Source organism: Bos mutus, chromosome 16, assembly GCF_027580195.1.
Source record: "Bos mutus isolate GX-2022 chromosome 16, NWIPB_WYAK_1.1, whole genome shotgun sequence".
Lineage (NCBI taxonomy): Eukaryota > Metazoa > Chordata > Mammalia > Artiodactyla > Bovidae > Bos > Bos mutus.
In genome coordinates, this window is record NC_091632.1 from 39,360,967 (window position 1) to 39,374,604 (window position 13,638).

Below are 13,638 nucleotides of genomic sequence, written 5' to 3' on the forward strand. Positions count from 1 at the left end.
CTTTAATTTCTAGTGACAGACACCATCTCTGCATTCAAAGTGACAGCACAGAGTCAGAGAGTATACGGTCACTCTGCTTTTATTTCCTATCTTCAATTAGCAAAGTCAGCTACAGCATGTGGGAACATTGGTATGGCTATCCATTGGACAGGCTACATCAATGGTTCTTAAGTGTGGTGTGGGGCCCCTAGGAGTTCCTGAGACCCTTTCAGGGGGTCCACAGGTCAAAACTATTTTCATAATAATACTTAGGTGTTATCTGCCTTTTCCTCATCCTTTCATAAGCATTGTTATGCAGTCGCCAAGTCGTATCTCCATGGACTGCAGCGCACCAGGCTCCCCTGTCCCTCACCATCTCCCGGAGTTTGCTCAAGTTCATGTCCATTGAATCAGTGATGCCATCCAACCGTCTCATCCTCTGTTGCCCCCTTCTCCTTCTCTCTCAATAAGCACACAGTGAGATTTTCCTGAGGTAACATGAGGTGTGATGATACCACTGCTCTGATGGTTAGTGAAGTGTGTACTTGTACACTTTCTTGCTTTCTAGAAGCTTGTAAGGTGGTAGCTTTATGCTATAAACACAAGTTTTCAGAGATCACCTCAATTGATTCTCAGTGTACTATCTTTCGTTCTGCCTGCAAACTCATTATTGTCCAATACATAGTTATTTTGAAATCCATAAGTTTTTCTCATGCTTATACTGAAATATAAGAAGTACATTTTGTGTCTTATTGTTAAATATTGATAGCTATAACCCACATAAACAAAAGCTCTTTGGGGCCCTCAATAATTTAAGAATGTAAACAGGCCCTGACATTAAAAAGTTTGAGAACTGCTGGGTTGGTGATACTGCGGTGACAAACAACCCCCAGATTCCAGTTTTTTTCTCCCTCACACTACATGTCCATCTTGGGCCAGCTAGTTCTCTGCTTGGCAATGTCCTCAGGTCCCAGGTGGACAAAACAGACCCTTTGGAACCACCGCCAATCACGGAGGCAGAGGGAAGAGCATAAGACTCCGGCTCACCTGCCCTTTAAGTGCCCCAGCCTGAGCAGCACACACATCCCTTCCACTCACGCCATTGGCTAGAGCTGGTCATGTGACCGCACTTAACCACCAGGGGACTAGGAAGTGCAGCCCCTCCCTAGTTAAGAGCCAATAATGTTTGGTGTACAGCACATCTAACTAGTACAATGATATTTCATTCAATACTTTGAAGACCCGTTAGAGTATACAAGCAACAACTTAAGCGATACCTCAGACCTTCACTTTAAGAAAAGTAAAGCTGGACTTCCCTGGTGGTCCAGTGGTTAAGAATATACCTGCTAATGCAGGGGACACAGGTTCAATCCCTGGTCCAGGAAGGTTGCACATGCCTCAGAGTAACCAAGCCTGTGAGCCACAACTACTGAGCCTGTGCATTCTAGAGCCCATGCTCAACAAGAGAAACCACTGCAATGAGAAGCCTGTACACCACAACTAGAGAGTAACCTCCCGCTTGTAACAACTAGAGAAAGCCTGCACAGCAACGAAGATCCATAAATAAATAAGTACAAATTTAAAAAAGTAAAGCTACCAGGCTTTTTATTGCCGAAGCCTATAAATTTCAAGCTCAAACTTCCAGGCTATATCTATATTACTGTATCTCAGCAACAAAACCTCCACAAACTATGTTCTTTTGGATTGTGGGAAGTCTGCCTAATTACTGCAATTGGAGATTCATGACTGCCCATATGCTCCACGACAATCTGATCGAAATAAACTGCATCAGCTAATAAAAGGCTGTAATTTTTTATGATACTTGGTGCTCACAGAATTTAAAGGAAAAGGCAGATTTCAGAGCTAATTAACAGCAAGACAGCATGGGTACTTTGTGCTGAGCGAGAGCCGCTTCACGAAGAGAAAGGGCGCTAGAGTATGTGGTGTCGTTGAGCAGATTCTGATCACACTGAGAGACTAGCTTGTGTGAAGGTTCCCACACAGTCTGCAGCTTCAGAAGACCAGAAAACTGCCCTCCGCATGGCCCTACCCTCTTCTGATGCCACTTTCCCTGCTCAGCACAGTCTTCTACTCTTTTTACTTATGGGGACATCTTTGGAGGCTCTGGAAATAAGTTCCTGCACATGGGGGTTCATCCACAAATAAAAGACCCTGACAATGTATATGGGACTTCCCAGGTGGCTCAATGGTAAAGAACCCACCTGTCAATGCAGGAGACACAGGAGACGTGGGTTTGATCCCTGGGTCGGGAAGATCCCCTGGAGGAGAGCATGGCAGCCCACTCCGGAAGAACCCTATGGACAGAGGAGCCTTGAGGGTAAAGTTGAACACAACTGACTGACAGAATGCTACTAAGTAGGTGGACTCACCCTCAAGTGTGATACAGACTGTCCTAGCATTTCAAATAGAACAGGATTTCAAGAGAAACTAACCAATGCCTATGGTAAAAATTCAGCTCTATTTAACTGACAAAAGGAAAAAGAACTGTTAAAAAATAAATCTAATCCATCTGAAGCTTTGTAGAAATACCATTACTGGTGCTAGTACAAAAGATGATAAATATGTAACCTTTTCTCATCGCAATAAAGAAACGTAAGAGAAAGATGATCAATATCTGCCGGATGAAAAAGGACAAGCCCTGCGGGGAAAGGCGTTCCTTCCTCTTCTCTCACGGCATCCAGTCTTGAACTGAGTCTCCACAGGTCTTGGCTTAAACCGGGGCCCCAGCTATGAATTTGCACTCATCCTCTGCTCCCTGACTTTAAGCAATTTTCCTAAGGGAAAGTTGAGATTTACCAAGCTGAAAATTATCAAAGTGCTTCCAATACATTCCTCTAGGATGACCTGCCACCAAAACTGCAACATGTTCCTCAATACAGGTGTCCCACAAAGTAAAATGCACCTGGACAAGGTGAGTATGGCATTAGCAAATATTTCGTCATTTCAAACCACCACGTTAACTGAATGTCAACTCTGCTCTAAGTACCACAAGAGATACAGAAGAAGTACATCATCCCTGCCCTCAAAGAGATTATAAACTAAGTGCATGTGTCCATTCCCTAAAACTTCCCACACATGGATTTAACTAAACAATAACGAAGACACGGGACTTCCCTGGTTGTGTCCAGTGGTTAAGACTTCGCCTTCCAACACAGGGGGTGCACATTTGACCTCCAGTCAGGGAGCTAAGATCCCACATGCTTCACCCCAAAACACATTAAAACAGAAACGATATTGTAACAAATTCAATAAAGACTTTAAAAATGGTCCACATTAAAAAAAAAAAAGACCTAAGTTCAGCGCTGTCAGAATGGAAAGAAAACTTCATGGAGCCAGTAGTGTTGAAATAATGCAAAAGGCAGACTGAATTTGTTTCAGTATCGACAACAGGCTGGGGCATTTCAGGGGAAAAGAGTGCCCCGAGGAAACAGGTGAGACAGAACACTGACAAACTGGCCTTATTAAAGGCAAAGAAGAAGGCAGGAAGTAGGCAAGAAATTAACGCGGATATCCACCCGCCTACTCATTCACTTGGCAAACATCTGACAGGTATGTGTCATGTGCCCACAGTGCTAGGAACCCAGTGGCGAGCCAGGCAACCACGGTGCCTGACCCCACATGGAGCCTGCTTTGCAGTGGAAGAAAACAGAACGTCAGCACAAAGTGGGCAGAAAATATAGAAAACATCTAATTTGTAAGGGGCTTTAAAAACAGAGCCAAGAATTTGACCTTTATCCAATAAAAAATAGGACGTGACAAAAGACTTCTGGCTACAGAAACGTGATCAGTACTGCGTTAATATTAACTGGTACAGCTTGACTGAAACTGACAAAAGGTGAAAACACAGAGACCTGAAGAAAATAGAAATGAGGGGGTCAAAGTCAGCTGGAGTGGAGAGGATTCATGGACTGAGTACCTGTGGGGAACCTGAGAAGGGACTCAATACTACTTGGAGAAGAAAAATCAAAGAGCATCCGAGGCTTTTCACTGGGATGCACAGGTGAGCATGAAACTGGGAGGCAGCCAGGCACAGGAGGCAAGTGATCCGAGCATGTAATCGTAACGGCCAGAAGGCAGAGATGCAGGGTCAGAGCAAAGCTAACAAAGTGCTATCACCAGTATTTCCTCCATTTGAATACTCATAAAATGCCTGGAGACTGGCGTTAGAACCCCCGTATTTCAGAGAAAAACAGTGAATATCTAAAAGGTTAACTAAGTGGCTTGTCTGAGATGGAGAAATTTACCTGATTATGTATCCCTGACCCAAAAGCTGGCTAGAAATTGGAACTCGTGTAGCCTGGCTCAAACCAAACTTTGGTTGGCAGACATTTACAAGGAGGAGAGGCAAACTACAGAAAGGGGACATTTATACTAACCTGTCAAAGGACTCATCCGAATTCTGTGAAGAACTCCTACAAATCAGTGAGAGCACTCCTTATTAACTTTTATGCTCATGATACTAATAAAAATATACTGGCATTTACTTTACATAATAATGTGCCCATTACTATGCTAAGCACTTACATGCATTCTCGATTAATTCTCCCAACAGCACTACAACAGTAAAATTATCCTCTGGATTTTATGGATGAAGAAACAGGTTCAGAGAGGTTAAGGAACTTAGCCCAGGTGGCTAGAAAGTCAAACTTGGACTAGACTTCAAAGGCTTTGCTCTTTAAGCCACTGACCTCTTCTCAAACTCCATCTTCACCTTTGGCCTTTTCAAATAATCATCAACACACTCACAGGTGCCTCACATGCCAGGTACAAGGTGAGCGATCCTAGCTGTCCCTCCCTAACGCCCACCTTTGCTGCGTATGGAGGTCAGACGCACACATTCTATTTCTCATGATTTTGGAAGTCAGCTTCCTACCACCACTTTATTTAGGACCTTTCATTTTGAGAAGGTGGGCTCTAGAGAGAAAAAATCAAATCATGAATGCATCAGAAAGGCTAAACAGGAGGTTGAGCAAACAATTCCAAGATTCTACAATTAGGAATAACCTTAGAAAACTTACATAGGTTCTCCTTAACACAGAAGGAAAAAACTTACAATTTACCCTCAAGACGGCATTGTAACTTCAAAAACAGGACTAGGGAATTGGTAAGAACAGGAACTCTAAATACTGGGGGAAAAAAAAAGGCAGGGCCTTTTTTCACCTTTAAGGTTTGTGGGGCTGACAGGGCTCCCATCCTTCAGGACAAATCCCTTCCTGACAACAACACGTGAGAACCGGGCCAAAAGAGCAGAAATTCTGATTCTTGATTAAAGGTCATTCCAAGGGCTCAGGAGAGACTTTCCTACCACTGTACAACTCTGTCTTCATTTCTCTTCCTGGTTATGTCCGTATGTTTATTTGGTGCCTTTGAGACATAAGAGTGAATAAAAAGGCCAGCATCTGAGGGCCATGAGCTTAAGTTCCTTCTTGGGTCAAAACTCACGCTTCAGATCCTCTCTTGCATCAAGGGTTCGGCTTCTTTCCCCTACATACCTGACCTTATACTGTCTGTGATCCGTGCCCATCTGCTACATCCTGCCCACTCGATGCCCACATGATTCTTGTGGTTTGATGTCTGTTGGCATTTTACTACTGAGGAATGTTCTGGCCGCAGCAAACCCGGGTGGGAACACAGTGCACTCACTGCAGGCAGAAGTGGTTCCAAAAGCCCAAGAGCCAAGCAGCCCGCAGCCGTCAGACCACAAGAGCTTCCACAAAGGAGCGTGACCCATACAATGCAGGGGCCACGGAAGCAGTAACATTCCCAGTGGTCTTCTTTTTTTCTTTTGGATGGTGCCCCCTTTTAAACATTTCTTCTATTTTGTCTTCTCATCTCTGTTAGCTGTCTTAAATCCTCTCTTTGAACATGGTAGGGTGTAAATAAAATACACGAGTGAAATTAAAATGAAAGTTTAATGAAAGTAAACTCTTAAAATTCCGTAGCCAAGCAAAACATGTGGCTTGTGTGTCCCATGGTTTCCTCTCCATTGTTTTACTGAACTCACAGCAAATAGAAAAGCTTACAACTGAATTCCCTTTAAGAAAAAAACAAAGAAAAAAGAGAGGTAGTTTGGTCAATAATGTAGAACTAGAGCATTAAAATTTCAAGACCCAATTGTTTGAAATGCCCAAAGCAGAAAGGTAGTAACTAGCTTAAGGTTCATTAAAGAAAACAATTTCAAAATTCAGCCTTGCGGTGTTTGCTAATCACAGTATGAGGTGACACTGGAACTTGAGGGGTACCCTAATGGCCCCCTCCTCACCTCAGGAAGACCCTCAAAAGCTCCACCGGTCACCGTCCTGACCGCCAGTGCTGTCATGCTGTCGCTGGAGCAGAACCTCTGCCAGGCCCTGCCCTCTCTGCCTGGTCCCTTCAAAGATGACCGCTCACAACAACTTGACCTGTGGGTCCCACTCTGCTTCCAACCCAGACGCCGTCTCTTTAAATCACCCCATGGCTCTGCACCCCACTCCCAAGCTTAGCCCAGCTGCTGGGGACCACTCCTCCCGCCACCCAAGTCAAATGCATGACCTTGCGGGAAGAGTTCAGATAACTGTCTTCTGAAGAGAATAAACTTAGTAATTTGAACAGAAAGAAGAAAGCTTTGGGAATTTAGAACCTAATACTTAGCATAAAATCTTAAATTATGCTTAGCACTATTTTTTTTTTTATTACTACCACAGTAAACTGAGCCTGGATGGGACAGACCAAAGTCTTCTATGTACATGGATGTCTTTTTCAAACAAGCAAAACCTCATGTTTATCAAAATCCAAGAAGTAGTAACAATAAACATCATTAATCAAATACCTACTTATGCGTCAGGTACTTTATACATAGCCTCATGCTCCAATATACAACACCCTGGCTCAGAGCGAGTACTTCATATTAATACATTTTTATCTGTTACCTACATTTCAAGAAAAGCTCCCAAAAAAACAGAGAGCAAAAAGGTTCAACGACTAGCTACCTAGAGGCACACACCTTCCGGGGGTAAAACTAGGATTCGAACACAGGATGGTCTGGCTGCATATCAGTAAAGGAGACTCTGAGGTTGAATGACGTGTTCAAGGTCACCCTTGGGGGCCTGAGTGGCCTGAAAGCCCTGCTCTTAAGGACTATGCTCCTCTTCACTGACAGGCAGCCTTAGGAATGTGACCATTGGGCTAAGTCAGGTTTCTGGACAACCAAGGCTCACACTACTTGCTCAGCACAAGCGGGTTCACTGTTGTAACTATCAGACTTTGAACCTAAGGCAGCAAATGGAAAACTCGATAAAGGAAACCTTTGTAGACTCACCTTCACATCCCTCATTAAGACTAATCACCTGCCCATCAGGTTAGATAAGTACCTCAGGGCTTTAGGTACCTACATGTGCCCTGGCTTACCACCCTTTTACATTCAATTTCTGTGGATGGCCCTGCCACCTTGGTTGGGGGTTGGGTGACTGTCCCCCAAGGTCAGTCTTGGCTGTGACGGGTAGACCTTCCTCATTTGCTCTAGCCTTTTCGTCTGCAGTCCAAACTCAGATTTTTCAGCCCCAACTCTGTGACTGTAACCTGCAGCCAGAGTAATCCAGACAACCAAAAACTGTGGAGAGGATGAGATGCCCTACACCAGGGAAGGAATGAAAATGCAGGGACTTTGGGAAAACTTTCCATTTAGGTGATGATTTTGCACTTCCAGTTTCATGGCTACTTTGGAAGGAAGGATGAAGATTCCAGAACACTGACCTCCATATGTGGGCTACAAGAAAAGACATTTCTACTTGAGTTTGTTTTTTATTTAATGACTGTTTTTTTTTCTTAACAAAAGTATCTACAACTTGGAAAGGAGATTGGCTCCTTTAAGGCTAAAATTGATTGGGACCAGAGATCTTACAACAGGTTATAAACGTTGCTGACTGACATACATAAAAATGAAACTCTTTCAACTACAACACTGGTTAAAGTTAAACTCAATTATTTAGGAATAAATTAGGTTTAAAATGTGTCAATTATAATGTCGATAAAAAGTATGTACATCAAGAAAATTTCACTAATTCTTCAGGAATCCTTTCTCCAAATAAATTTTGGAAAATCATCTCAGAAATCTCAGATCAGAGTTTGGGCCTCTGATGGTGCATCTGGCTACGTAAACCAGAGATGCCAATCCAGTTTCAATATGCCTAGTTAATGATAAATTATTCCCTCCCCTCAACGTGTGGCAGGCAGATAACTGCTCCACTCTGCAGACAGACAATGTAGGAACACTAGAGAAAGGGAATTAGTAAAGATCATCCAAGTTTTATCTAGCTGCCTGCTTCACTCTCTGGGATACAATTTAAAGGGGATATTTTAAAGTTTAAAACATGGCAAGGGAGATTCTTACGCAGATTTCAGACATTTCTGTATTACTCCATTTGTTATCATCATGTATCATGCTTATAAATTTAAAACTTTATTAATTAGAGTTCCCTGGTTTGGGTTCAGCTTGCTTCCATCTGAGATTCTTGGCAGAAAGTCACGAACCTCCTGAACATGAGACTTCTGAAAGCGCTCTGGGGTGCTGGTGGGAAGAGGACCTTGCCTCCTAGTTACACTTCAATGCCATCAAGCTGTAGACCTGACACATCAACAGGGTTATTACCTTCTTTTGACCACACGTGTAAGATAAAGATTACTTCTATTTTCTTCTCTAATCTTCAGCTAAATCATGGTCTTTCAACTTCAGGTTGATTTCTAATTTCACCAAAAAATCTTAGTTAAAATCAAGTCCAGAGATCACTTTCTGAGCTTCTTTTCTAATGGAACCCTGGAAAATCACACCACAGAGGATGGTGTTCTATACTGAGTTTGTTAGCAGCAGCAACACAAAATGATTTAAGCCAGAGGACTTGTTTCACAGGACTTTCACCTACAGCCAGAAATGTGGGAGGTGACTTCACTGTTCCGGAGAAGTGAAATTTCTAAAGAAATACTTCTTTGACTTTCACCCATCAGCCTAATAACAATGACAAGTCCCAACACTCTGGCAATTTCAAGGTATACCTCTGACAAATATTTACCTAGGACTTCAGCCAAGCTTACTACTCTAGACCTTTTTGATCATTTGCAGCCACTTAAGATTCCAGGCAATGGCACCCTACTCCAGTACTCTTGTCTGGCAAATCCCATGGACAGAGGAGCCTGGTAGGCTGCAGTCTATGGGGTCGCTAGGAGTCGGACACGACTGAACAACTTCCCTTTCACTTTTCACTTTCATGCATTGGAGAAGGAAATGGCAACCCACTCCAGTGTTCTTGTCTGGAGAATCCCAGGGACGGGGGAGCCTGGTGGGCTGCCGTCTATGGGGTCGCACAGAGTAGGACACGACTGAAGCGACTTAGCAGCAGCAGCAGCAGCAAGATTCTAGGGGCTTTCTAGGTGGCACTAGCGGTAAAGAACCCAACTGCCAAAGCAGATGTAGGAGAAGTGGGTTTGATCTCTGGGTGGGGAAGATCCCCTGGAGGAGGGTATGGCAACCTACTCCAGTATTCTTGCCTGGAGAATCCCATGGATAGAGGAGTCTGGTGGGCTATGGCCCACAGGGTTGCAAAGAGTCGGACACGACTGAAGTGACTTGCATGCAAGATTCAGTGAACAGGTATTAGTATCTTTCCCCAGGCAAACTATAAATGAGTGGTAAGAAAGGCTGATTTCAGAAAAGCTGGTTTCATTTACCACTTTACTTCTAAGAACTGGAGAAAAAGAATAATGAGCCAGACAGCTCCATTCAAAGGGAAAGAAACAGAGGCCAAAGAAGCCTCACCAATGACTCGTTTCAAGAATCTCTAGGTGACCCTACTGCAACCTAACAAGATCTGAAATTCACTAAAATATTTCACTGGATGTTTCCACGGTAAACAGTGACTAACACATTTAAGGAATTCCCACGTGGAGTGCCCAAAGAGTCCAGCAGCTCTGGAGTCTGAGGAGTGGTAAACCAGGCAGTACAGCACAGAGGTCAAGAACTGCGGCTTCAGAGTCAGACTGCCCAGGGGTGAATCTAGGCTCTTGCAATTCCTAGTGGTGTGGCTTTGGGCAAGTTACTTAATCTCTCTATGGTTCAGTTTCCTCAGATATCAATCAAGAACTCTCTGAATGCCTACCTTAAAGGCTAATACGGTAATTAACTGCAATAACATAAAACAAAGTGTCCATTCAGCACTGTGGCCCTGCACAAAGTGAGCACTCACAGAACATTAGCTATTATTAACATCACGCAGACCTGAGCTCACTGACATAACAGCGTGATCAGTTTTGCCAAGGACAGCCAAATGAGGCTACTTCTGATCAATGGAAAATCTGAGCCAGAATCAGAGATCCTATGGCCGGGCTGGGAAGACCCTACCTAGCAGTTTAGAGAGAAAGAGTTCACTTCATGAACATGACCTGACCTTGGAAGCCTCTCTGCCCTTCACGCTGACCTCAAATGTACTTGTCAACAAGAAAGGAAATTTAATTGGAACCCCACTATGTCCAGGACACCATGTGAGGCTCTCTAGTGTTATCTTTCAATCTGTGAGGAAACGAGGGATAAGCACTTGGCGTCTGGAAACGCGGGTGCAAGTGGTGGCGTCAACTCTTCTTCGCTTATTCCTGAGTTTATTCCTAACCTGGGCCTCCGAATGGAGGCTATTTGTCCAAGAGACTCTTTCTTCCATTTCTGGAAGCCGCTCAGGAAGAAGGAAGACACAAGACACGTGCCTCTGAGCCTGGACTCACTTCAGAGGCGGGATGTCCCCGTGGAAGACTTGGGGACCGGACAGACCCCTGGGGAGGTTCCCTGGTGGCTTTGACCTTGGCGCCTGGGACTCCGTTTCCCATCCTGCCGGCTGCGGTACGATGACACAGCCCCTCGGCCTAGGCGGGTGTGTGAGCCGAGTGTGGCAACTGGTCCTGGAGGACTTGGATTCCCCATTCCACCTTCACCTCGGGACCCTGTTTCCCCCAGGGGGCGCGGGGCCCTCTGGCTTTGCCGGGACACAGTGCACACGGCAAACCGGCCGCGGAGAGCTGGGGGAGAGGCCAGATAAGATACCCCCGGCGCAAGGGTCAGGGCGGTGGGGACAGTCTGGCCGGCCAGCGATCGCGCACGTCAGCCGGGGTCACGCGGCCTCCCCGCCAGGGTCCGGCCGCCCGAGGAGGGAACGGGGCGGTCGCTGCCAGCCCGGCCCCGCCTGAACGACCTGGCCCGGCCTCGGTCCGGACGGCGGCCCGCCGCAGGCCTCACCTCCCTGCGCACGTTCAGCAACGAGTAATAGTCTTCATTGTCCAGCTCCTCCTCGCTCAAGGCCGTCGCCATCTTCGCAACCTTTCACCCCGCCAAACCTGCAAGGCCGTGCTCAAGAGGGACTGACGGTCCGCGGCTCAGATAGCGCGGGCCGGCGAGGCTGCCCCACAGCGGCCCCTGGCGGCCTGGAGTCGCGCCGCCTCCGCGCAGCCCGGAAGGAGCGCGCCTGCGCCCTGCTCCCCGGCGCGGCCGAGGGCGGGCCCCGTCCCTCCACGTGTTGCCCGGGGACCTAAAGCCGAGCCCGGGGACCCTGGGGCTGTGCCTTGGCTAGAGACAGCGAGTTTGCGGTCACTTCCGGGGGTCGTCACGTCTGGACGCCGGGGAGACACACCTTTGCGACACCCTCTGTCTCCCCCGCCGGCGTCCAGTGCGGGGCACATCCGAATCCCAAATATAGCCTCAACTGGGCTATGTGGCCATCTCCCCACCTCCACCCTTACCCCGGTACCCCTCCGACGGGAGGCTACTGGAGGCCCCACATACTGATTTGTCTTTGCACAGGAAGCTTCCAGAATGGCATGTGTTCCTCCAGTGGTCTTTCACTTTCATCTTGACAACCCTGCCCAGGGGACAGGCCCCCTCATTTTCATTTATTATTGTCGTATATTTGGAGCATCTGGCAGTTTTTCTGCTGCTTAAACGACGAGGCTATAGCCATTGTGAAAATGAAAGTCGCTCAGTCGTGTCTGACTCTTTGCCACCCCAGGGACTATATAGTCCATCGAGTTCTCCAGGCCAGAATGCTGGAGTGGGTAGCCTTTCCCTTCTCCAGGGTATCTTCCCAACCCAGGGATCGAACCCAGGTCCCCCGCATAGCCGTTGGGTTTCCACTCTAATTGTTTCTGGCAGGCGTGTATATCTACTGACCCCACCCTGGAGCTGTTCTCTTGTAAATTTCTACCTTATGATTTAGCATTGGAGTCGAATTGATTTCAACCTTGTGCCTGTGACGTGGTGCGTTGTTGAAGATGTCTCTGCAATCATTTAAATAATTTAAATGTCTTTTAAATGATCCAATTATCAAGATAAAGTGGACAAGAGAGTGCCCCTGGTCTTGTCACCTGTTTGGTTCATGCCGACTTGTACCAATTCTTCGCTAATTCTCAGTAATGTTTGCTCTGTAACTAACCACTGACTTAGAATCATCCTTGCTGCCCTTCCTAAGCCAGTCTCCTGGGAAGCCCCAAACACCTGTCTGTGGATTTGAGAAGTTGATTTCTTTCTCTTCCTAATTTTTGACCAGATGTGCATCATCTGGGCTTGTGTACAGTCCCTTGCAAGTTGCCCAGCCCTCTTAAGGCTCTCTTGGCATGAGTCACTTAGGTGTGCTGAGACTGGTTATTCTGGAGTGTTGAGTCAGTCTGGAACAAACTGTCAGCCACAGTTGTAAATTAAGACCTATTTCTTTATCTGTGTGAGATTTCCTCACAATAGCTTTCTTTCACACACACTCATATTCCATCAGCTAGTCCAGAAATTTTTTTGTTATGATCTTTCCTTTTTTCTCCGTTGCAGAGCAGTGATTAGGGCTAAACTGCACACTGACATTTGCTGGGTTTTAAGAATGTCTTATCGAGAGGCTGGGGGGAAAACTAGAATGTTGTGATATTCCTTTTTTCCTCCCGTTTGTAGACATTAATTGGGCTATAATGCTCAGTTGGGTAGAGGAGCTCTTTGCCGTCTTTCCTCTGCTTTGGAAAGCACTGCCTCTCGGAATTACACAAACGGAGCACAGCGTATGTCTCAGAACGCCCAGGTCGGCGTTGGTGTGATTGAGAATGACCTGGTTTTCATCACCACTCAAACAAAATAAATAGTGACTCAGGGACGCTCTGTGCTTTTGTCCTCTCTTGGGCCCACGGTATTTTGTGTTACTTGGTTACTTGGAAAGTGATTGTGACAAATAAGAAATAAACTTAGATACACTACAGGCTCAAGCATATATTGACTTCGGAGATTGGCTCTCTTGTTTCTCTCCTCCAAAAACCATAATCTCTGATGGGCAAAATAATGAAAACTGAAAGATGTACAAATTTATAAGTTAACACACACATCCAACAAACTACTCATGCCAGAGCAAGTGACAAAACTCAGTCACATTAACTCACTGCCTTGCACTTTAGTTTTCCTTTGATTGGGTAAAGTCACAAAGCAATTTGTCACTTAGTTGCAAAGCCTAATATACCAATACTTATGTAATATGCTCTTATAAGTATATGACTATGTGTGTGTGTTATTATATATGTATATAAAATTGAAATGGGGGAAGGGTAGAGGACATAACCTTTATATTTTTTTAAAAGTCTTTCTTGAATTTGTTAGAATAT

At 45.5% G+C, this 13,638-nt stretch overlaps 1 protein-coding gene across 1 annotated transcript in view; it reads right to left on the reverse strand.

Moving 5' to 3' along the window:
* Positions 1 to 11,407, reverse strand: part of DNAJC11 (DnaJ heat shock protein family (Hsp40) member C11) — a 74,979-nt gene extending 63,572 nt beyond the window's left edge. The window contains exon 1 of the mRNA XM_070385161.1: positions 11,252 to 11,407. Coding sequence (XP_070241262.1) covers positions 11,252 to 11,323 — 72 coding nt within the window. The 5' untranslated portion in view covers positions 11,324 to 11,407. The remainder of the gene's footprint in view (positions 1 to 11,251) is intronic.
* Positions 11,408 to 13,638: the final 2,231 nt, after the last annotated feature.